General features: G+C 40.5%; 2 protein-coding genes across 3 annotated transcripts in view; both read right to left on the bottom strand.

Annotated features, from left to right (window-relative positions):
* Positions 1–4,396, bottom strand: part of LOC114648020 (cytochrome P450 2B19-like) — a 40,753-nt gene extending 36,357 nt beyond the window's left edge. Inside the window, exons 1-3 of the mRNA XM_051918776.1 lie at positions 4,283–4,396; positions 3,844–4,033; positions 3,589–3,751 (exon numbers count right to left, since the gene is read on the bottom strand). Of these exons, the coding sequence (XP_051774736.1) occupies positions 3,589–3,751; positions 3,844–4,017 (337 nt within the window). The 5' untranslated portion in view covers positions 4,018–4,033; positions 4,283–4,396. The remainder of the gene's footprint in view (positions 1–3,588; positions 3,752–3,843; positions 4,034–4,282) is intronic.
* A 10,052-nt stretch (positions 4,397–14,448) lies between these two features.
* LOC114648013 (cytochrome P450 2C25-like) overlaps positions 14,449–26,026 on the bottom strand; it is a 110,915-nt gene continuing 99,337 nt past the window's right edge. For both annotated transcript variants that reach the window (XM_051918752.1, XM_028796790.2), the window contains exons 6-9: positions 24,334–24,475; positions 22,523–22,710; positions 17,319–17,460; positions 14,449–15,011 (exon numbers count right to left, since the gene is read on the bottom strand). In XM_051918752.1, coding sequence (XP_051774712.1) covers positions 14,830–15,011; positions 17,319–17,460; positions 22,523–22,710; positions 24,334–24,475 — 654 coding nt within the window. In that variant the 3' untranslated portion in view covers positions 14,449–14,829. The remainder of the gene's footprint in view (positions 15,012–17,318; positions 17,461–22,522; positions 22,711–24,333; positions 24,476–26,026) is intronic.

Raw genomic sequence — 26,026 nt, 5'->3', positions numbered from 1 at the left:
AGTTGATAGTGCCAAGTGAGCATAGGGAGATTTTAAAAATTGCTTACAGTTATGTTTTGGGGGTCACCTCAGCATGCAAAACATGAGAGAATGCATTTCAAAACACTTTTATTGGGTGAATATGTGGAGCAATTTTGTAAGATCCGTCCTGACTGTCAAATAGTTTTCACTCTTAGACCTGCCAGGGCATCCCTTGTATCGATGCCTATTTTAGATGTCCCCTTTGAGAGGGTGAGATTAAATATTGTTGGTCCACTTCCCAAGAGTAAAAATGGCTTTCAGTATATGCTTGTGTTAGTTGATTATGCCACAAGATACCCAGAAGTGGCTGTGCTGCGGCTCTGTTGCAAAAGCACTGTGAGAAATGTTCATGCATGTTGGTATCCCTCGTGAGATTTTGACTGATCAGGGCACGCCCTATATGTCTCGTATCATGAAGCAGCTATGTGAAAGCTTTGCAATTAAGCAGTTAAACTCCACGGATTATCATCCGCAGACGAATGTGACTGAACGATTTAATAAAACCCTAAAACAGATGATTCAATGAGTCGCCCATGACGACACAGTACAGTAGTGTCCTTCCTCCTGTTTGCTGTTAGGGAGTCTCTGCAGGTGTCTACTGGGCTGAGCCCTTTCAAGCTACTCTTTGGCCGCCAACTGTGTGGTTTGTTTGGACATTTTTCAAGAAGAGTGAACAGGGACTCGCCCAACACCTTGAGGTGGCAGGTTTGTCAACCGAGTTGTGTCACTGCAGGAACAGATTTCCAGACTGTCCTCTATTGTGATGGAACATCTTCAGCGTGAGCAGGAGGCACAGAAACGTGATTACTACATGACAAGTAAACTTTGTGAGTTTAAGAAGAGGGATTGGGTGCTGGTGTTGATTCCATCGGATCCGCATAAATTTCAGGCTGAGTGTTCAGGTCCAGCAGTCATCAAAGAGCACATATTTCCCATGAATTATAAAGTTAGGATTCCAAGGCGGCAGAAGCCCTTACATGTTTTGCATATTAAAATGCTGAAGGAGTGGCATGAACCACGCGAGGTCATGGTCATGTCCCTCAAACGGAAGTCGCTATAGGCAAGGATTTAACTGACACTCAGAAAGTGGAATTGCTATCAATGATTGAGAGGAACTCCCATCTTTTCGCTGTGCCTGGCTGGACAATTGTGGAACATAAGATTGTAACACCACTCAGTGTTACCATACAGGTGCTCCTCTGTCGCCTGCCAGAGGCGACAAGGAAGGTGATACGCGAAGAAGTTCAGCGGATGCTTCAGTTAGGCGTTATTTGTCCAAGCAGAAGCGAGTGGTGGAGCCCAGTCATACTTGTATTGGTTCTGCATTAATTTTAGGCGTTTGAATAAGATTTCCAAGTTTGTTGCATACCCGATGCTGCATGTGGACAAGCTGTTGGAGAAGCTCGGACAAGCCTCATATATTTCCACCCTAGACCACATGAAGGGACATTATTAAGTACCCTTGGAGGAGTCCAGCTGCGAGAAGATGCCACTCCCAACGGGCTATTTGAATTTACGGTGCTCCCTTTTGATCTCCATGGCACACTGTTGACCTTTCAACAGATGATGGACCATATCCTGTATACTCATTATGTGTACGCCGTGGCCTATCTTGAAGATGTTTTCATTTTCGGTAATGACTGGGAATCTCATCTCGTCTGTCTTTGGGCGGTGCTTGACAGTTTACGGTTGATGGGGTTGACATCTAACCCTAAGAAGTGCAGGCTGGGTATGTCGGAAACCCATTATCTGAGATATTCTATGGAGAAGGGTTTGCTCAACCCTCAAATGGACAAAGTGGGGGAGGTGCTTGCATATCCATGTCCCGAAGCACAGAGGCAGGTTTGTGCCTTCCTTGGCTCACGGGGTAGCACTGGAATTTTGATCATCGGGCCACCCCCCCTCACTGACTTGACAAAGAGCAGAAAGAATCGTAATATGTCTGGACCAACGCCTGTGAGAGAGCCTTCTTGGACCTAAAAGCCATTTTATCATCATTCCCGCTTCTGTGAAATCCAGACTTTTCGAAAGAATTTATTCTGCAAATGGAGGCAAGTGCTTACGGCTTTGGAGCGGTGCTGTGATAATGTTTTGAGGGGGAAGAACACCCCATCATGTTTCTCAGCTGAAAGCTGCTACCCAGGGAGTGGAATTATTCGACTGTCGAAAAGGAGTGCTTGGCTCGTGTTGTGGTGTGCAAGACAGTGACTCACGCGTCACAATATGTTTAAAAATATTTGACTAAAAATATTGACTAAATATTTTCATGGTAAATTAATTTGGAATAATATTATATACACAGATAACCTGTGTAATTTGTTAAATTTTAATGAAATTAAATATGACTTAATGGGAACATTCTAATTATATTTTTATTATGTTTGAGAATGTAAAAAAAAAATTATTCACAAATTATTTACATGAGATGTGGCCTTAAAAAACTTTGGAGAAATAAAATGCCTTAGTAACATTGTGCATCCAGTCAGGTGGGCCAGTCATCCCCAATCACACCCTTAAAAATAAAAGAGCCACAATGGTTCTTCAGAGCCACATCATTGGAGAACCTTTCTTTTTTCTTTGTTCTCAAAAGACCAATCCACATGAAGGTTCCTGAATAAACTGTTATTTATTTAGACACATAAAATGCTCCATACAGAAAATAATCACGAATAGATGGCAACAGATTTGAGAAAGAATTCTTGCTACACGCATAAGTCCAGGTTTTCTTAATTTCTTTGTGTCCAGGTCGCCTATACCTAAAAGTTTCAACTTTTCTTCTGCATATTAGGAAGTTTTTGAAGGCACAAAGAACCAACTTCATATGCAAAGAACCCCTCCCAGAATGAAATGGTGCTGTCAATCAATAGTTACACGAGGAACCACACAACCCAGTAAAAAAATAAAGTATAAGTACAGAACCATTGTTTAAGAGTGAATTTCATCCAATTGCAAATTCTGCAAATTATTTTAATTTAAAAGGTTATGTAATTTTTGATCCTAATGCTAAATATATTTACTCCAATAAATGTTTAAAACAATAAGAGTTATTTTAACTTGTTTAAAAATCTGTTTATGAGTTTTTTGAACTCGCTTACAGTTCAATGCCACAAAGGTCCAAAGTTGCAACTTGAACTAACTCTGTTATTTGGGCGTCAGTCCAGAATTATGGCTGAACTTAAGTGACTGATAGCGAACTGCTGTGAAATGCAAGTAACGGGTCAATCGAAAACAACTTATTAGTATTTCGTTAAAAATATAACTAATACAACAGTTTTCTGTCCCATTTCTTTCATGCTCCGTCACAAAAGCTCATACAGCCGGTAATGCACGTGAATTTTTCTTTCGTCTTTCAGTGACCCAATTGGAAGTATTGAATTCCAAATACGCACATTTCATCAGCTGTTCATGATAGTCAGATTTGGATAAGCTCACGCAGCATCTGAAAACACTGCTATTAAACCCGACATCAAATACAAAAGGTAGAAAGAGACCATTTGAAATTCCATACTTAAATGTGTCTTAAACCGTAGCGTATGTCATCAGTCTGAACGGATGCGGGATTCTTACCAAAGTCACCGGTGAGCTTCATAGTCAGCGGCGACACCCCCCTCCCGGCAAACACGTCGGCCTGTTGCACCAGCGCCTCATGGACCGCCTCGAACCCGACAAGAACCACCGCGCGCATACTACCCAGGTGTACCGTCATCACAGGTCCATACGTATCTTTCAGCTGCGGGGCAGACAACAAAAAAAACATAATTTTAATATGCCTATTTTGGTGAAAAGGAGAAACACCATTGGGGAATTTAAAACTGTACCGACCTTCATAAAACTTTCTTGGAGTACCCGGGGGCTCAGCTGCAGCAGGTTACCAACAATAGGCAGTGGCGTCGGACCGGGCGGCATATTAGCGTTGCGAGAAGAATCCATCCGAAATAACAGGAACAGCATTGCCAAGACGATCGTGGCCAGAACCAGCGTCCCAAAGAGCTCCATATTTGTGTGTTGATAACTAAATAAAAAATGAGGAAAGAATTCTACTTCGGTAAAATCACGTTCTTGTAGCTGCTTTGTCAATAATCAAAGGGCATTTTCGCCACCCCGTGTAGTTTTGTGCAAACTTGATCTTTAGCAGGACATCTAACTCAATTTCAGTTTTTTATTAACTAGTACAGAACAGATAAGATTAGTGTTATTTCACATTGAAGTTACACTGATACTGTGCATTTAATTATTTCCTTGGTATATTTATTATACTCACTTGACTCACAGCTCTGGTGTCATGGGTTCAGCTCCCCAATTAATTACTGTTTGCTTGGAGAGTGTAAGTTGTTTCTGGACACACGAGACTGTTAATTAGCCCATCAGGTTTGTGTTACTGTATACACTGCAGTACATATAGGGGGAGTCAGTAGAGTTACCTGTAATTGTGCATTACACCTTGCAGTTAAATAATGATCATAATGATAATGAAAATGAAAGGCTGTATCGATGAATATAATATGCTTTGGCTGTAGAGAAAATATGTATAACCAAGTAATAAAATCCTCAAAAATTCACCAGATTGAAAACATGCACAGTAATACTTTATCTATACATTTACAGTACATACAGTAGTAGGCAGCTGATCTAAGGGAAGTGCAAAGTTATTAGACGTGGTGGATTTGTTTGCAAAATAATACCCCCCACCAGTGTCCATATCATAAAAAGAAATGTAAAGTGTACAGTTATATAAATTGTTTGTCTGTTTCCTACTCTAACACACCCTTTGCATAACTGGGAAAAACCCTGAAAATTATTTCATCTGACCCTGAATGACACATGATCCTAACAACGTCTGAAAATTACCCAGCAAAGAGGGATTGATGGATATAAAACAGGTCATGCATTTCACCAGAAAATGACACGTGTCCCTTTGGTTCATCAGTTTCACACATAACATATAACAATATGTGGGGCATCTGCAGAAGTTAGAAGGTATATGCTTTATTAAGAAACTGCCAGTCCTACAACCTCCCTTTATTTTATGATTATATATATTGTCACTGTGAAAATTATTAGGAACACTATAGTAATACTGGGTATGTCCTCCTTTTAATTTTAAAGCAGTCACAATTCTTTTCTCAACATTCCTTTGAGATTATGGTTCATGTTGACATGATTGCATGATTGCATCTCCCAGTTTCTTCAGATCTCTCAGCTGCACATTCATGCTTCACATCTTCCATTCTGCCGTATCCCAATGTGTTCTGTTGGATTCAGATCTGGGAAGGCCACTGGAGAATACTAATCTCATTGTCATGTTTTTGAAACAAGCTTGAGACAACTTTTGATTTGTGATATTGTACATTTTCATTCTGGAAGTAGCCATAAGAAAAGTTGTGAATTGTGGCCATGAAACTACGTACATGGTTAGCAGCAAGTATCAAATATGCAGTGGGTTTCAAACAATGATTGTTTGATATTAATAGGCACAATATGCACCAGGGAAACATTCCCCAAACCATTACACCACCAACTTCTTGGGCTGTTGACACAAGGCAAGCTGAGTGAATGGATTCATGATGTTGGCACCAAATTCTGTGTGCCTCACCATAAATACTGCTTTGCAGTAAGGAGACTGTGGAAGATTGTGGGTTCGCTTCCCGGTTCCTCCCTGTGTGGATAGCGCTTTGAGTATTGAGAAAAGCGCTATATAAATGTAATGAATTATTATTATTATTATTATTAAATTGAGATTCATCAGACTTGGCTACATTTTTCCAGTTTTGATGAGCCTGTGCCCACTGCAGCCTCAGCAAATGGCTCTCAGAAACAACTATGGAGTGTGGACCTAACTCATACCATCATAAGTTGCTATATTAGTTGCTGTTGCCTTTTTGTCAGCACAAACCAGTTTAGCCATTCTCACTGAAAGACTGTAGATGGTGTTTTTGATCACAGATGGCATAGTTACTGCAAATTCTCCAGCTAATCTAATGTGATTCCATTTTGTATTTTGCACAATGGTCCAGTCAAATACAATATATATATATTAAAGACAGCTTACCAAAAACCATGAATAACCAGAAATGATCCTAGCACAAAACAAATTGGGTGCCAAAGTATAAAGTTTAATAGACTGTCATTGATAACCAGCAGTTGTATTTTATACGTAGTGGAGTTCTTCAACTCTTTGTGACCACCTATAATTATCATAAAACTTTATTAAAGAAAAGTTGGATCTCCTTTGTTGTTGCTACATAATTGTCCATTCCTCCATCCATGCAACTTCATCCAGGGCAGAGTCATAGGGAAGCTGGAGCCTATACCAGCAAGCATTGGGCACAAGGAAGGATCAATCTATGGACAAGGCACCAGTCTATTGTGATGTGAATACACACACAGAGCCAAATCAGCAATGCCAGTTCACCGAAACTGCAGGTGTTTGTGAAAAGAAACTCGACTGTGAAAAGAAATCCGAAAATCCTGAAGGAACCTGCACAAATACAGAAAAAACATGAAAAAATCCACACATGATACATGCAGCATGTAAACCTTGGTCTCCTTATTGCGGGGCACTAGTACTTTTACATCATTCCACACTGCTGTGTAATGGAACAAAAATATTTGTGAAGAATCTTGTGCCATATGTTATTGAAGCAATAATTTTCTAATGACAGTATTATTTTTGAAAGCCACTATGCCTGCCAGAACAAAGCACTGCCATGCATGTGAATATAGGTATCTAACCCGAGAAAACAGATGGACCAATCAGGTTTGCAGATTTGGTCAGAAGTGGGCTCAACATTTTAAAGAGCCAGTGAAAGTTTTAGGGGGTGGGGCTACACAGAAAAGGGAGTTCGTTATGAAATGGTGACAGAGTTTGGGTGGGAAGCACATGGCACAGAAAACTGAGGAAGGTGATTAAGCAAGCAGTGAAAACTGTTTGAACAAGCATGTTGGATCCCCAACTTTGGAGTGAATACAGGTGGGGCAACACCGATCAGTACATCTCCTTCAACCTGTAACACTTGGAATTTATATATAGTTCTCTTTTCTTTCTTTTCTGTTCTTTTACTACTAAAATACTGAAAGAATCTCTTAGGGTCATCTTTCACCTTATCTGCTATATTCTTCTCCAACTGTCTTTTAACCTTCCTGATATCCTTCATAATGGTTGCCCTCATGTTCTCATACGCTCTATGATATCACTTTGCAGTCATTAGTCTTATATGCCTTATAAAGCAGTTTTTTCCTTTGCAACTTCTTTTTTAAATCTTTATTAATCCACCGTGGGTTTTTTTTTTAGTTTCCTATTAATTCCAGTTTTAGGTATGTATCTGTCCTGCATTACATGTAAAACATTTTTAAACCTGTTCCACTGCTCCTCGACTGTCTCCACACTTAAAAGCTTATCCCAATGTATCCTCCTATAGACTTTGTCGCATCTGCTCAAAATTAGCCCTACCAAAGTTCAGCTTAACAATTTTAGTCTTTGCATCTGTACTCTTACAAAATACTGAGAATTGTATTACATTATGGTCACTTGACCCTAGTGGTTCAATCACCCCTACAACCTAAATTCTAATCTGATTGTTACAAAATACTAAATCCAGACAGGCTTCACCCCTTGTTGGTGCTTTTACATGTTGTGTTAGAAAACAGTCACTGATTACTTCTAAAAACTGTGTATCCCTCTATGTTACACTCATCCCCATCTTTGTTATTTAGCCAGGTTTCCGTTATTGCTATAATATCATAATTATGCTCTGCTACATACAACTCCAACTCACTTACCATTTTTTTGATACTTCTAGCATTAAGGCAAGCTATTTTTAATGCGTTAACCCTTCTACATTTAAATGTTTGCTTAGAATTTACATTACTATGCATTTTTATTTCTACACCATTGTTTGTTCTTCCATGTATAGATCTAAACCTGGCCTGTCCTAAACTCCCTGCTTCCCCATTCCCTAGTTCCCTAGGGAAGAGATGCCATATAGAGTAATGGGATGTGTGGATAATAAGTCACTGTATACAATTGTGCTGGTAGGTGGTTCCAAGCCACTTCATAATGCACATCATTCCATATTGGGACTCTGTCCCAAAGATCAGCCATGGTCAGAAAAAAATTCAGGCCCACATGCACGGGAAGTATTATTGACCACATGTACTTCTAGTGAGGATTACAGAGGATTGGAATTATGGGCAACACCATCTTAACCAAGTGATAATATTGCAATATCGGAGGAAGAACTCTAAGCACCTCTGTAAAGGCAGGAAGATGCGGCTGTGGTGCCTGACAGAGCAAAGGAGTCACTGCCCAATTTGAGGAGGTGAGTTCAGCAAACGGCAGGAGGACATTCCAATACATATCATCTGCCAAAATCTATATATCACCGGGGGAAGAACAGAGCCCTTCCTGGTTGGGGAAGAATAGTGGAATTGTGATTCTCTTTTGTCCAAGCACCTCCACACAGTGTTTAGATGGGATTTTAATAGTAGAAGTGACATGATCATTGGAACAATGATCAATTAAATGGGGAAATAATGTAGGATTGAGAAATACTGATGGCCTAAATAGTACATGTTGTTTCTGAATAAGTTGGGTCTTATCTCTTTAAGAGACTAATTCACCTACCTGTATAATTTGGCCTAGAAACAGTCTCAAGCCAGGTCTGTGTTACAGCAACGACTAACTGGGTGTTGCAATAAGGAAGCGAAATTTGTGTCTCAGATGGTCATTTTTATATAGTAGGTTTTAACTATTTTAAAGGAATTTATATACTGTATATACAGTATATATTTTCAAGAGTCAAGGTGTTTTATCTAACTGTAAGTTTTGTTTTGTAGATACAATGGGGCTTGTCACGTTTTCCTTTACTCTTTTCACAATATTGTTGGACTGAATTGCTATGCATTGTTGTTGTACTGTTTGTGCATAGATCTTGTTTTTTTATCTTTTTATTTTCATATAACAATTTCTTGGAAGGTTTGTGGGGTTTCATTGCACATTACTAAGTTCACTTGTGTTCATGTGTCTAGCAAAATCCTTTATAGGTTCATATTGTATCTATTTATTTGTTGTCTTTAATAAGTGTCATTTGTTTAACACTATAAAGGCATGAGCATTTATTATCTTAAACACCGGACTTGTGATACAAAAAGCACCGCCTCGTACAATCAGGGTTGAGCAAAGGATGACCTGTGACGCAGGTCCAAACAGCCCATATATTTTAATATTCCGTCTCCTATAATATGCCTACTGTCTGTTGGTGTAAGAGTAGTAAGTTAGTAAATGCTAACATGTGTCATCCGAAGAGACCAAGTGTTTGCCTCAGGAATAAGGATAGTCTGCTGAGGGATAAAGGTCGGTGTTTTAGCTGGTTGCTTTTCATTGTCTTACATGCTAAAAAATGACTTTAGCAGGGTGACTTTTATCAGTGATGGATTTCGTTGGTAGCAGTGCTCTGAAAGTGAAACTCCAGGTGTCACTGTGGCTCTACGCATAAATCAGCACAAAGAGTGACATTTAACAGATGTAAATGTGTGCAGGTTCAAAGTAGATCTATAGAAATGGATTATTCCTGTACTTGCCAGACATGCAGCTCAGATTGTCATCTTTCGTCATAAATTTGAATTTTTAAAATTCCTTTCGCTATTAATGGGTTCAACCTGACAAAGGTTTTGCAGGTGGAAGTAACTGAATTCCTTGCCAATGGGGCAAATTCAAAATAAGCTTACCAAAGTCTCTTTTCTTGATTTTTACAGACTAAACATTGCTAGGGATTTTTTTGTCCAAGTCATTGCAAACATACTGGGCATGGCATCATTATGAGGGACCAAATTCAATTGTGTGCAAGTGTTTTAACAAATGAAGTTACTTAAAAACATTTATAGAGTGCACTAACACATTCTAATCCATGAAATAAATTGTTGTGACATCCACCATGTAATTTGATAGTCACCATTTGCAAACAAGAAAGTCGCTTCAGGTTCATAACCAGAACAGCGACATAAAATTACTGTTACTGAGTAGATTTTGAGCAATGCTCACTGTAAGAGCCAGTTTTAGAAAGTTAAAGTTTTCAGTTATCCATCCATCCATCCATCCATTGTCTCCCGCTTATCCGAGGTCGGGTCGCAGGGGCAGCAGCTTGAGCAGAGATGCCCAGACTTCCCTCTCCCCGGCCACTTCTTCTAGCTCTTCCGGGAGAATCCCAAGGCGTTCCCAGGCCAGTCGAGAGACATAGTCCCTCCAGCGTGTCCTGGGTCTTCCCCGGGGCCTCCTCCCAGTTGGACGTGCCCGGAACACCTCACCAGGGAGGCGTCCAGGAGGCATCCTGATCAGATGCCCGAGCCACCTCATCTGACTCCTCTCGATGCGTAGGAGCAGCGGCTCTACTCTGAGCCCCTCCCGGATGACTGAGCTTCTCACCCTATCTTTAAGGGAAAGCCCAGACACCCTGCGGAGGAAACTCATTTCAGCCGCTTGTATTCGCGATCTCGTTCTTTCGGTCACTACCCATAGCTCATGACCATAGGTGAGGGTAGGAACATAGATCGACTGGTAAATTGAGAGCTTCGCCTTGCGGCTCAGCTCCTTTTTCACCACGACAGACCGATGCAACGCCCGCATTACTGCGGATGCCGCACCGATCCGCCTGTCGATCTCACGCTCCATTCTTCCCTCACTCGTGAACAAGACCCCGAGATACTTGAACTCCTCCACTTGGGGCAGGATCTCGCTACCAACCCTGAGAGGGCACTCCACCCTTTTCCGGCTGAGGACCATGGTCTCGGATTTGGAGGTGCTGATTCTCATCCCAGCCGCTTCACACTCGGCTGCGAACCGATCCAGAGAGAGCTGAAGATCACGGCCTGATGAAGCAAACAGGACAACATCATCTGCAAAAAGCAGTGACCCAATCCTGAGCCCACCAAACCGGACCCCCTCAACACCCTGGCTGCGCCTAGAAATTCTGTCCATAAAAGTTATGAACAGAATTGGTGACAATGGGCAGCCCTGGCGGAGTCCAACTCTCACTGGAAACGGGTTCGACTTACTACCGGCAATGCGGACCAAGCTCTGGCACCGATTGTACAGGGACTGAACAGCCCTTATCAGGGGGGCCGGTACCCCATACTCTCGGAGTACCCCCCACAGGATTCCCCGAGGGACACGGTCGAATGCCTTTTCTAAGTCCACAAAACACATGTAGACTGGTTGGGCAAACTCCCATGCACCCTCCAGGACCCTGCTAAGGGTATAGAGCTGGTCCACTGTTCCGCGACCAGGACGAAAACCACACTGTTCCTCCTGAATCCGAGGCTCGACTATCCGACGGACCCTTCACTCCAGGACCCCTGAATAGACTTTTCCAGGGAGGCTGAGGAGTGTGATCCCTCTGTAGTTGGAACACACCCTCCGATCCCCCTTCTTAAAGAGGGGGACCACCACCCCGGTCTGCCAATCCAGAGGCACTGTCCCTGATGTCCATGCGATGTTGCAGAGGCGTGTCAGCCAAGACAGTCCTACAACATCCAGAGCCTTGAGGAACTCCGGGCGTATCTCATCCAGCCCCGGGGCCCTGCCACCAAGGAGTTTTTTGACCACCTCGGTGACCTCAGTCCCAGAGATGGGGAGGCCCACCTCTGAGTCCCCAGGCTCTGCTTCCTCATTGGAAGGCATGTTAATGGGATTGAGGAGGTCTTCAAAGTATTCCCCCCACCGACCCACAACGTCCCGAGTCGAGGTCAGCAGCGCACTATCCCCACCATATACAGTGTTGACACTGCACTGCTTCCCCTTCCTGAGACGCCGGATGGTGGACCAGAATCTCCTCGAAGCCGTCCGAAAGTCATTCTCCATGGCCTCCCCAAACTCCTCCCATGCCCGAGTTTTTGCCTCAGCAACCACCAAAGCCGCATTCCGCTTGGCCTGCCGGTACCTATCAGCTGCCTCCGGGGTCCCACAGGACAAAAGGGTCCTGTAGGACTCCTTCTTCAGCTTGACGGCTTCCTTCACCGCCGGTGTCCACCAGCGGGTTCGGGGATTGCCGCCACGACAGGCACCGACCACCTTACGGCCACAGCTCCGGTCAGCTGCCTCAACAATAGAGGCACGGAACATGGCCCATTCGGACTCAATGTCCCCCACCTCCCTCGGGATGTGGTCGAAGTTCTGCCGGAGGTGGGAGTTGAAGCTACTTCTGACAGGGGGCTCTGCCAGACGTTCCCAGCAGACCCTCACAACACGTTTTCAGTTAAACTCATATTAATGTTTGCTTTATTTGAATAGAATATAATTTCTTCTATAGTCATAGACAATGGTATACAGTCATCCCTCACCTATCGCAGGGGTTACGTTCCAGATCCCCCCGCGATAGGTGAAAATCCGCGAAGTAGCGACCTATATTTATTTTATTATTTATACATATTTTAAGGCTTTATAAACCCTTCCCACACTCTTATAAATCTTTCTCACTCTCTTGTTAACCTTTCCCACACTCTTATAAACACTTCCTATGCTCTTAAACAATTTCTACATTCTTAAACACCGCAGACCAGCACTGCACACTGCACGCAGCGATCAGACGTCGATGTGTCTGCACTCGCTTTGTGAAGGGGGGCAGCTGAACTCACGCTGAGCAGAAATGGACTTTGTGCTGCTTCTGCCAAAATGCCTGCTTGTCGCTCTGCGCGTTCGGAAGGAGGAGGAGGAGTGGGGGTGTGTGAGGGCTGAACGCACGTTCGCCCAAACCCCCTCCCCGGAGGCGCAGTACGCTCCTTTCACTTCGCATTGTCAAGGGGGTGGGGAGCTGAATGAACGCTAAGGAGAAGTGGACTTTGTGCTGCTTGTCGCTCTGCGTGTCAATAATTTAAAAGCCTGTACAGCACCTAGTTTCCTGTCTCACTGTTTTGTCTTGCGTGAAGTTAAGATGTTTTTTTAATAGTGAGATGTTACTCATATCCTTAGCCCGACATCCACATATCATATGTGTTAACAAGGTGTGTTTTATAAGTTTACATGTGTTTAAAGCATGTGGGATGGGTATTTTAAGGCTTAAACTATAAAAATGTTTATTTATATGGTCTTTCTATATCGCGGATTTTCTCCTGTTGCTGATGGGTCTGGAACATAACTTCCGCGATAGGCGGGCAATCACTTGTATTTAAAAACTCGCGAAGTCGTGAATCCGCGAAAAGTGAACCGCGAAGTAGCGAGGGATTACTGTAGTCTTTTCCCCCTATAAGTTAGTAAGTGATAGAATCTTCTTACTATAACTGAGAAACAGTGAGTTAATAAGCTCGTTGTGTTTAGAACAGGTCCCAGTAAACAGGGACTTGAAAGACCCATTTTCTACTCAGAGATGGGATAAGCATACAGTTTTCTGACCGCTTTGAAATGGTTCAGAAACGTTTTGAAATGGTTCAGAAATTATAAGTGATTAGTAACGATTTAAGATGTAACAAGATTAAGCTTAGAACTACATTTTTCTTATTATAATTTTTCCTTTTTCTTGTCTATTTTAATTTTCTTTTTTGTGTGAACTGTTTTACTTTGAAACTTAACTAAACTTTTAAAAATGAAGATGTTTTATCTGTGGGATCATTTCTGCACGTCAGGCCTTTGTTGAATCCCATTTTTTGAGTTAGAGCTGCTGAATTTTGGAAACTTTGGGAAAACGCAGCTACACTCACAATATTGAAGCTTTTATTAGGTTTTATAATTCAAACAATTTTTATAGCAACTATTTTTCAGAGTTAATGTTTGAGATTAACATATATGCTAGTTTGCCCATGTTCATAGGCACACTTAGATATTATTGTCCACCCCATACACTAATAAGAATGGAAAAATGTGATCAATGACATTTATGAGGGCCCCATTCCTATTTTTGCCTTTGGCCATCAAATCATTAAATCCACCTCAGCTCAAAACAACCCAGCTTTTGTAAGGCGGCTGAGCAAAGTCAGTTAATCAACTTTGACTTTTTGTTCAAATTAATTTCATGCTTAAAATAGAATGTCTTTAAAACATATTCATTCTCTTGGTGGTTTTTACATTTTTTATTATACAACACTGAATTCACTTTAGATATAATTTGACCTTTTTGACAGGGATCTGCTGAAAAAGATTCCTTAATGTAAAAATGAAAACAGATCTCTGCAAAGTGGTCAAAATTAATTAGTACTCAAGAAATGCAATCTCTCTAATAGAACTTCAACAAACATTTTTTTAGACAAATCTACACTCTGGCTATTTTATTTTGTTCCACTTTTCTGTAATGTTCTAAAAGTACACAGTTACTGAGCATTAAAATCAAACAGTATAATTTTGAAATCTTTTCTTTAGTGTAGTACCAGAATTGCTCCATTTGATTTAACCTCATCAAAAAACAAGACAACACAATGAATGCAGATTACTTTATGTTTTAAAAGAAAAGATAAAATAGCATTAGTAGCAACCCAGTGGTCTTTGGGTAAATACAAGTCAGGACACTGACATAGATTACATGAAACAAACTATGTTTTTTGATTCAAATTAAAAATGTAGAAAGAAAGAGAATGGAAAGGCCCTTTATAAAACATAAATAGAAAGATCACATAAAATAAGAATAAAAGGGAGGGTTTTTTATTGACCCCAAGGGAAAATCCAGAATCACATTAATTAGACTGTACCCAAGATGATCCTCTGTGTACTTCATAAGCTCTTCGACAAATATAATCACCCAGGTTATTTTGAATAATTTAGTTCACCCAGAGCTAGGTTAATTTATTCACTTCGTTCATAAATGTTTACATTTTAATGCCTTTTTCTTTCTAACGTTTATGGGCATTGAGTTTGTATGCCTGAGGAACATTTAGAAGTGAGCTGGTGTATGGGGTGAGGTCGACCTTTTCAGGATCCTCTGTTGATGAAAAAGAGAAATTCTGTAGAAGGCTCACAAAAAACAAGAAGAGCTCCATGCGGGCCAGACCCTCACCAGCACAAATTCTTTTTCCTATAAAACAATGAAGACGCATAAATTAGATGCATATCACCTCTATAGTTCAAAGGAACTACTGACAGTAAGGTTGTGGACCTTAGTTCTAGGTGCAACTGCATTCCAACAGTAAATTGTATATCCATAAAGGTTGGTAGGTATATAAATAGGTAAACTAAAGTTTTGACAGATAGTAAAACATTACACATTAATGTGAGTCCACATTAAAAAAGAGATATCCCTAAAAGACTTTCCATGATAAAATAATATCTTACAGGATAATCTTTTTAGTAGTAGGGTGTTGTACTGTGTTAGCCATTATGAATGCAAGAAGAAGTCAAGCAAAATTACATCTTTTATTAGCTAACTAAAAAGATTACAATATGCAAGCCTTCTGCCTGAAGAAGGGGTCTGACCTGCTTCGAAAGCTTGCATATTGTACTCTTTTTAATTAGCAAATAAACTGTGTCATTTTGCTTGACTTCTTTTTGGAAAATCTCTTAATATTCACCTTTGGATAGTGCAGATAACAGGAATTTCCATAAACATATGAAATATAACAAAGTCCAAGTAAAGTTTGCTTTGAATTTCATATTCAAATTATTGTTATGTGAAGATGGTATATTGAAATTATTGTTTGAATGACAACAAAACAGCTTCATCTTCCAATTCACTTTTTTGGTTGCATTTGGTTGGAAAATATAAGCATAACATTAGGCACCAAAAAGGAGTCAATCCTGCACAGTGCTCTAGTTCATTCTCTGGACCAGTCACACATACATACATCTAAATTCACCTAATCCACATGTCTTTGAGATGTGGGATGAAAATGGGACACATAAAGGAAAATCTTCTTATGCAGAGGAAGAAAATGAAAACCTCACATAGATAACAACCTATGGGGGGGATTCGAAACCTGGATGTTGGCTTGATGATGCCTTAGTGTTATTCTCTATGCCACAATGCATCAGCAAAAAATAATTTAAAATAGTAGTTGAACGGGAGGCACGGTGGCACAGTGGGTAACGTTGCTGTCTCGCAGTTAGATGACCTGGGTTTGCTTCCCGTGTCTTCTCTGCATGGAGTCTGCATGTTCTCCCCGTGTCTGCGTGGGTTTCCTCCAGGTACTCCAGTTTCCTCCCACAGTCCAAAGACATGTAGGTTAGGTGGATTGGCGATTCTGAATTGGCCCTAGTGTGTGCGTGTGTGCCCTGCGGTGGGCTGGCACCCTGCCCAGGGTTTATTCCCTGCCTTGCGCCCTGTGTTGGCTGGGATTGGCTCCAGCAGACCCCCATGACCCTGTGTTCGGATTTAGCGGGTTGGAAAATGGATGGATGGATGGATGGATGGATAGTAGTCACTCCTTAGGGACAAGCTGACAGAGATGGGATTAGATTCATACCTAGTGGCATGGATCGTGGACTATCTTAAAGGCAGACCTCAGTATGTGCGTCTTGGGAACTGCACGTCTGACATTGTGGTCAGCAAAACAGGAGTGCCACAGGGGACTGTACTTTCTACGGTCCTGTTCAGCCTATATACATCGGACTTCCAATACAACTCGGAGTCCTGCCACGTGCAAAAGTTCGCTGACGACACTGCTATCATGGGCTGCATCAGGAGTGGGCAGGAGGAGGAGTATAGGGACCTAATCAAGGACTTTGTTAAATGGTGCGACTCAAACCACCTACAACTGAACACCAGCAAAACCAAGGAGATGGTGGTGGATTTTAGGAGGCCCAGACCCCTCATGGACCCCGTAATCATCAGCGGTGACTGTGTGCAGATGGTGCAGACGTATAAATACCTGGGAGTGCAGCTGGATGATAAATTAGACTGGACTGCCAATACTGACGCTCTGTGTAAGAAAGGACAGAGCCGGTTATACTTCCTTAGAAGGCTGGCGTCCTTCAACATCTGCAATAAGATGCTGCAGATGTTCTATCAGACGATTTTGGAGAGCGCCCTCTTCTACGCGGTGGTGTGCTGGGGAGGCAGCATTAAGAAGAAGGACACCTCATGCCTGGACAAACTGGTGAGGAAGGCAGGCTCTGTTGTTGGCATGGAGCTGGACAGCTTGACATCTGTGGCAAACGTGGGGTAAACGTTAACATTATACAAAATTATTGTATGTTTTTACCTGCATTGTTATCAATCTTTAATTTAATATTGTTTTTTGTATCAGTATGTTGCTGCTGGAGTATGTGAATTTCCCCTTGGGATCAATAAAGTATCTATCTATCTATCTATCTAGTAGTAGAACAGAGCAATTGGTACAGGAATGAAAGCAAGGGTTTTCAAAGTACATAACTGAGCGTCATTTACCTGCTGAGAAAGGCATAAAGGCTGGGTTTATTTTAAACTGATCATTCTCATCTAAGAAATGTCTTGGATTGAAGGTGTAAGGAGATTCCCACTGTGTCTTATCAAACAGCACTGAATGGAGCACAGGGAACACCACTGTCTTCTGAAACCAAAACAGAAAAGATAAAAAAAAAAACAGGTTAATTTGGTTGAAGCTACACTGACAAAATAAATAAATAAATAAAGCAAAAAATATACAACTATGAAGATATAATTAGCTTTCACTGGGGCCATGAAGTTCGATTTAAAAAAAAATATTAATCAAATGAAAAAACATAAAATAATAAAATGTAAACGAAATAAAACTAATACCATAGCAATATCAATTTATGACTATGGTTTTGGATCATATTTCTTTATTTTATTTGCCTAAGAAAAAAATTTTGGCTGAGCATTAGCAAATTAGCAAACATTTTGGTTACTTAAATAAGCACTTTGTTTTATTTACTATTTCATTTTATATTGTACCAGCTGGTACGGGCTGCTCGGGGAAGCAGCTGCATATCAGCTCATCACAGAGTAGACAGAGCTAGATGCTTGAGTAGCACCAGAACAGCACAATGCAGGAAAGTATCCCAGATGCTCTAAATAAGAGTTCACTTCAATTTGAAAAAAGGCACATCAGGAATCGACAAGTCAGATTGTGAGGATTATGACTCTTTGCTTTTACTTAGTAGTGGTGTTTTAGTTTGCATTTATTTAAGTGCTGCTGCTGAATTAAGGACAGTTGCAGCTTAAGAAAAATAAGGTAGCTACTAGTTATGGCAATGGAAGACACTTTGATTGTAGTTTATTTTACCATAAATAAAACTGAAAAACACAATTGCATATGTTTGTTCATAAAAGAGAACTTGAAACCAAACTAATCACAAAAGCCAAATAAATTATTTTTCCTGAGATTTTCATGCACCAGAAAAAAAAAAATCTGCAATAAGAACTTAAAGGAGAAGTTTGCTATTTTTGCAAGTCAAATTTAGTTCTTCACAATTATGGTTTATATTAATTTGCATATAAAATTATGTTCTAAAGTGAAACATTGGCATTTTTTTAATACATTGTGAATTTGTAAAGCTTGCATTGGGGCTAAAGGCTAATTGGTCTGTCAGCAAATGGAAAAGCCATTAACTTCTGAATATGTTCATTTTTGAAACAGGAAAGGTTAAAATTTAAGAAAACGTACCTTCAACTTTTATAATGAGGTATAATGTGATAATGGAAGGAAGATAGAAATAATTATTTTTTTCTTGGACCTTTTTTTCTTGATGTAAGAATACTGTTTCATGTTTGCTCAGCTGCTCACGGCACTGTCATCAGTGGAGTTATGACAACGCAGAAACCCCCAGTGTAAAACTATATGCTACTTATGATCCTGCTTTTACTTCTTCAGTTCTGGTTCTGCACTGGTTATGTTCTGCCTGGGCTTGTAACAACAGACAGATGTGAACTATAATAATGTAGTAGCAAACTGGCACTGGAAAAATTGCCCAAGCGTGTGTGTGTTTGACCTGTAATGGACTGGTGCTCTGCACAGTGTGTTTTTCTGCCTTACACACTATGATTGCTAGGATTGACTCCTGCAGCCCTGGGACCTTGCCCTGGATAAGTAGGTTAGGAAGATGGATAGATTATTATTACCATTATTATTATAAGGAAAGAAATATGAATAATATAATCTTTTTCCAACTTTTGTTCCACATTGACCCAGAGTCAATGGTTTTCAGCACATTACTTTCCACTTGTTCCAATCCAGGGAATCTTCAAGGACTTCATTTATTTCATACATATCATCCCTGATCATCACTGAGGATCAGGTGGGCCTACCATCAGGGTTTGTTATTCTATTTGCATAGAGTAATAGATGGACTATTAGTTTACAAATAAGGAAATAGAATATCAAATGTGCTTTGGGATACATGACTTGATGGGATTAACCTGCTGAACCCAAAATAGGAAGGACATTGCTTATAAACATTTTAAAACATGATTCAAATAAACCCAGGCAACCTCCAACATGGGTGAACATTTGGAGAATGCACTTTAATGTAGGGTGGCATGGAGGCACAGTGGGTAGCACAGCTGCCTCACATTTAGGAGACCTGGGTTCACTTCCTGGAGTTTGCATGTTCTCCCCGTGTCTGCGTGGGTTTCCTCCGGGTGCTCCGGTTTCCTCCCACAGTCCAAAGACATGTAGGTTAGGTGCATTGGCGATCCTAAACTGTCCCTAGTGTGTGCTTGGGGTGTGTGTGTGTGTGTGCACCCTGCGGTGGGCTGGTGCCCTGTCCTGGGTTTGTTTCCTGCCTTGACCCTGTTGTTAGGATATAGCAGGTTGGATAATTGATGGATGGACTTTAATGTAGAAACCTGCCAAGTTCTACATGGAGACAAAAGGAACATTAATTAAAGATACAAGATTAGAGATAGTTTCTTATAGTAAGCCACTTGTGAAAAAGATTTAGGAATTTATGTTGATTCAACATTCTCATCATCTCATCAATATCATCATCCTCATCATTAATACACTACTACTGAAGCTGCGCAGATGAGAGCCACCAAGTACATCAGAGGACTTAAGGACATGTACTACTCTGATATAATCAAAAAATGCAACCAATTTAGTCTCAGGAAGAAGAGATTGCATTGGAATTTCATCCAGACATCGAGAAAGTAGATCAAGATCAAGCAATGGAGCGGAGTGGTGGCTCTGAGGCTAAGGATCTGTGCTGGTATCCAGAAGGTTGCCGGTTCGAATCCCCATCACTGCCAAAAAGAGATCCTACTCTGCTGGGCCCTTGAGCAAGACCCTTAACCTGTAATTGATCCAGGGGCTCTGTAAAATGGCTGACCCTGCGCTCTGACCCCAAGGGGTATGCAAAAACTAACAAATTACTAATACAAGAAATTGTATAAGGCGAAATAAAGAACAAAAAAAAAAAGGGCTTAAGGGTGAATGAAATACTCAAGGAAATTAAGGGTGGCAGAAAGCAGATCTTTGTGCAAAGAGTTGTGGGACTCTGGAATAAACTACTGAAACATGTGGTTTAAGCAGAAACTTTGACAACCTTTAAGAAGAATCTGGATGAGATATTGGGACCACTTATCCATTAGCTAAGCAAATAGTCCTGATGACTCAATTCTCAAAATTCCTATGTTTCTTAGTACTAGGGTGTTGTACCGTGTTAGCCATTATGAATGTAGAGAAAAGCCAAGCAAAATGACACCTTTTATTGGCTAACTAGAAAGATTACAATATGCAAGCTTTCGAGGCAACTCAGGCCCCTTCTTCAGGCAAAATGTAATCAAATGTACATTTTGCCTGAAGAAGGGGCCTGAGTTGCCTCGAAAGCTTGCATATTGTAATCTTTCTAGTTAGCCAATAAAAGGTGTCATTTTGCTTGGCTTTTCTCTATGTTTCTTATCTAAGTAATGGGCCGAGGCAATTAGGTTATATTAGGTTAGATTATATTATAAAAGCCATTGAATATAAATCAAGTGACATATTCTTAGACTTTATGATGTGTCAGATCACGTGTAGAGCATTGTGTGGAATTCTGCTCACCACGTTTCAAAACTGAAGCAACACTTGAAGATGTGCAGAGAAATATAATAAAGTGCTTCCCAGGACTAAAGGTTATGTCCTAGTCTGACAGGCCGTGGGAACTGAACTTATTTAGTGTTGTGCAGAAGGGACTGAACAAGGACTTATTTCAGATTTTCCATAATTCTCAAAGGCATCAATAAAGGTGAACTTGCAATACAGTAATCCCTCCTCCATCGTGGGGGTTGCGTTCCAGAGCCATAATAAGAAAATCCGTGAAGTAGAAACCATATGTTTATATGGTTATTTTTATATTGTCATGCTTGGGTCACAGATTTGCGCAGAAACACAGGAGGTTGTAGAGAGACAGGAACGTTATTCAAACACTGCAAACAAACATTTGTCTCTTTTTCAAAGTTTAAACTGTGCTCCATGACAAGACAGAGATGACAGTTCCGTCTCACAATTAAAAGAATGCAAACATATCTTCCTCTTCAAAGGAGTGCGCGTCAGGAGCAGATAATGTCAGAGAGAGAGAGAAAAGCAAACAAATCAATAGGGCTGTTTGGCTTTTAAGTATGCGAAGCACCGCGGCACAAAGCTGTTGAAGGCGGCAGCTCACACCCCCTCCATCAGGAGCAGAGAAAGAGAGAGAGAGAGAGATAGAGAGAGAGACAGAGAAAAACAAACAATCGAAAATCAATACGTGCCCTTCGTGCTTTTAAGTATGCGAAGCACCGTGCAGCATGTCGCTTCATGAAGCAGCTGCACAGAAGGTAGCAACGTGAAGATAATCTTTCAGCATTTTTAGACGAGCGTCCGTATCGTCTAGGTGTGCGAACAGCCCCCCTGCTCAATACCCCTACGTCAGGATCAGAGAAAGTCAGCGCAAGAGAGAGAGAGAAAAGTAAGTTGGGTAGCTTCTCAGCCATCTGCCAATAGCGTCCCTTGTATGAAATCAACTGGGCAAACCAACTGAGGAAGCATGTACCAGAAATTAAAAGACCCATTGTCCGCAGAAATCCGCGAACCAGCAAAAAATCCGCGATATATATTTAAATATGCTTACATATAAAATCCGCGATAGAGTGAAGCCGCGAAAGGCGAAGCGCGATACAGCGAGGGATTACTGTATATACAATGAGGATGCCCTTTTTTTTGAAGGGGCCCAAAAAAGTCTAAACATCCATCCATTTCCCAACCCGCTGAATCCGAATACAGGGTCACGGGGGTCTGCTAGAGCCAATCCCAGCCAACACAGGGCGCAAGGCAGGAACAAATCCCCAGGCAGGGCGCCAACCCACCGCAGGACACACACACACACACACACCAAGCACACACTAGGGCCAATTTAGAATCGTCAATCCACTTAACCTGCATGTCTTTGGACTGTGGGAGGAAACAGGAACACCCGGAGAAAACCCACGCAGACACTGGGAGAACATGCAAACTCAACGCAGGGAGGACCCAGGAAGTGAACCCGGGTCTTCTTACTGCGAGGCAGCAGCACTACCACTGCACCACTGCCCAAGTCTAATCAATATTTTGAAAATTTTTACACATTTTCGGAGTAACCTCTCTTATATAGAAATTTTTTATATAAGGTACTGAAAAATGCTTAAGGTCATACCGCTGGGATATTGTATCCTCTGAAGCTGATATCTTGTGTGGTTACATGTGGTAAACTCAAGGGGAGGAGATCAATAAACCTCTGGATTTCATGGATCACGGCTTCTGTGAAAGGCATATTTCTACGATCTTTCACAAAAGGAGGGCGTTCCCTGCCGATTACAGAGTCAATCTCCTGATGAATCTTTTCTAACAATGTGACAAAAAAAGAGAAAAAAAAGAACAAAAAGTAAAAATACAGAAGTGCTTCAAGCATCGGCCAATTGCAAGTGTCCATGACAATGACAACCCACTTACAAAAATAGAAAAGTGCCCACGCATAGGGAGAGGTGACAATGTAGATGTCTCAGGAAGCACTTTGATCAGTATGGCATTTTTATACAAGAGTATTTCTTTCAACATTACTAGGGGGTTTTGTCCCCACTCGCTTCACTCGCCAATGCCTGCGTTATGCTTCTGCAACTTTGCATCTATGCTGCCCGTGTATGTGGATTTCACTTTCACCAAACAACAAAAGTTTTAATTCTCGCGGATAGACTTCGTCATTGGGAAGAAACAGTACTTTTCCCTGATGACAATACAAATTAGACAATCTACAAATCTACAACTTAAAGTTTAAAGAAGAACAATATCTTCATACTTCTGCTGTATCACCTATGGCCATATATTCGATCTCTTTTCGCTTTTACCTTTTCGTCAATATCACATTGAATTTTGACTCTGTGTTTGGAATTACATCGTGACAACGCAATGTATAACTGCCTGTGAGTGAATATCATTTCATTCTCTCTACACAAACTGTGTCAAACAATAGCATTCACTCAAATGAGAAATGATTGAACCGTGTGCGTGGTTGTAAATGTTTTAGATGTGGGCAGTATTTTTCCAAATCTCTTTGCATAAAGTGTTGTCTTGTGGGGCTTGAAATTTCCTCTCATGGGATTTTGCTTTCACCAAACAACAGATCTTTTAATTTTCGCGGATATGCCTTTTCATTGGGAAGAAATATTACTTTTCCCTGAAGGACCAAGAATTAGATGATCTACAAGTCTCCGACTTAAAGTTTCAATCTGAACAATATATTCAATCTCTTTTCGCTGTTCCGTTATTTCACAGAGTAATAATTTCTGTTTGTTTGTGCTAATACGATCTTTACTATAATTTTTTTGAGACTTTCGAATTTTCATAATTCCATTATCTCTAACCTGCTCTGCATTTGGATCACGCCAACAATTTTGAATTCCTTACAACGTTCTACTTTGTCATCTACTCTTTGTCTTTTATTTCTAGCCCGGGGCGTGGTTAAATCTCTTAGCACAAACTCTTGTCACAGGACGTGAAAGTGTCTCTCTGAGAAAGTCACGTCTCGTTTCTCTTCCCAAGATTTTTTTATTATAATAGAAAGATGTAATAATAATACAAAAATGAGACTTAAATGTGAATTGCAAGAGTTATGTGAATACGAAGTGCCTAATTTATATAGTGCTTTGAAAAGTGCAGAAATATTTTCACGTTGAACGTTTCATATATCTCCGAACTGCAATTTATACCCCTTTGCCACCTTGCTGGCTTCTCAGCATCAAATCTACTCACACACAATTCAAAGCTGCAGACCAATAACTGGTATTAGCAGTTATTTTCCTGATTTTTCACACAGTGTGTTGAGTATATATTCACAGGCTTAAGGTACAATTAGAGCCACAGCCCCACACACAAAGACAGACAGATATGGCATTCTCAATAGGTTCTTTGTGCATTTTCATAAAGATACATAAGGATGTGCTGCATATCTTAGTTCAAAATGGCCCCTACCCTGAAAATGAGGATATTTGATGAGGATTAGAAGTCCATAACGTAGAGTGGTGCTGGTCGTCTCAGTTCCAGCAGTAAAGAAATTGGAAACATTGACCAACAAGTTGTTTACATCAAACTCTGTTGAAGGATTTGTGCTTTCCTGTGAGAAAAGGGATATAAGAAAGAGAAAATAAGCGTTGAATGAGATGACATCTGCAGCCAAAATTTACTCAATCTGTAAAGTTAATTGAATTTATTTTTGTGTAGCATTGTTAACTGAATAAAGGCTCAAAATGCTGTAACAAGTTTCCAAGCTCTGGGGTTAAATGTTGAACTGTAGCATACAATGTCACACCCAACACCAGACAAGTCACAGTTTTGAAAATCTAGGCCACCTTTATCGTCATCATCTTCTGACTATCTAGTATTTTAAATCTAGTAAGTTTGTGTGGATCACACTAATAAGAAAACAATATGCATGTCATCCCTGGGTTTTAATCCTCCCATTATACCTAATGTCTGTTCTATGGGCAGGAAAACATACTAACAGCTACAGCCATCCGGAAGTGTATTGTAGCAGAATAGCTCGCTCTGCCTAGACCCAGAAACTGGATAGCTTCACCCATAATCCCCAGTCTTTGTTCGGTTACAGATTAGGATTTGTCTGAATAACTTGAGAAAAAAAGAGAATTTAGTTATAAAGCAGTAAATGGCTACTACTGCTTGGTAGCATGAGATGTTGGTATGCTAAATCAAAGTGCTGAATAAATTAGCATAATACAAAGATCCAAGTCAGAGATGTGGAAGACCAGTGCTTATTTTGGCAGCACCCATAGGAAAATATTATTGCTCAAAGGTTGATCTTTGATGGTTTAAGAGACTTCAGAGAGATTCTCATTTATGCTTCATTTAAGAATCAATTTTGTCACAGATTTATTGGTATTTTGTCTCAGGAGAAAAATGTTGAGAAGCAGAATATAAAAGAAAATGTCTCCATGGTCTCACTGTTGTCATGGGAAAACAATAAAAGAGATTATTAAGGAGATCTCTTTTATGATTTTTCATTTGAATGGGCACTGTGCATAAGGCATTAAACATTTTTCTGGAGCGCACACCAGTTGAACACAGGGCTCACTCATATACACACAAACACAGTGCCAAGCTGTAAAATGATGATTCACCTAACTAGCAGGTCTTTGGAGGAACACCGACACAGACATGAGGAGAACATGCAAACTCTGCATGAAAAAAAATCTAAGTGCAGTATGTAAACCTATAATACCAGATTTGTGCACAGGCAGTCTTGAACACAAGCATGCCATGCCACCCTAAGTATATATTCAAACAAATAGTCTGTTAGTCATTTACTAACCCACTTAGTCCTGAAATGGGTTATGTTACGCGAAAGCAAGAAAAAATGGAAACATTCTATTTTTGTAAGTTTTCAATCTTTGAAATGCCTAGGTCCACACAGATGAAAAACAAATATTAAAAAGGAAATAATTGAAGTTGGTCTTGTGATGCTGCTGTAGCAAGTGAATTTATGATTGTAAATTACTATCTATCTATCTATCTATCTATCTATCTATCTATCTATCTATCTATCTATCTATCTATCTATCTATCTATCTATCTATCTATCTATCTATCTATCTATCTATCTATCTATCTATCTATCTATCTATCTATCTATCTATCTATCTATCTATCT

The sequence above is a fragment of the Erpetoichthys calabaricus genome, chromosome 1 (genome assembly GCF_900747795.2).
Source record: "Erpetoichthys calabaricus chromosome 1, fErpCal1.3, whole genome shotgun sequence".
In the NCBI taxonomy this organism is placed as follows: domain Eukaryota; kingdom Metazoa; phylum Chordata; class Cladistia; order Polypteriformes; family Polypteridae; genus Erpetoichthys; species Erpetoichthys calabaricus.
The sequence above is the reverse complement of the archived record's forward strand: the minus strand, read 5'-3'. Positions and strand labels throughout refer to the sequence as shown.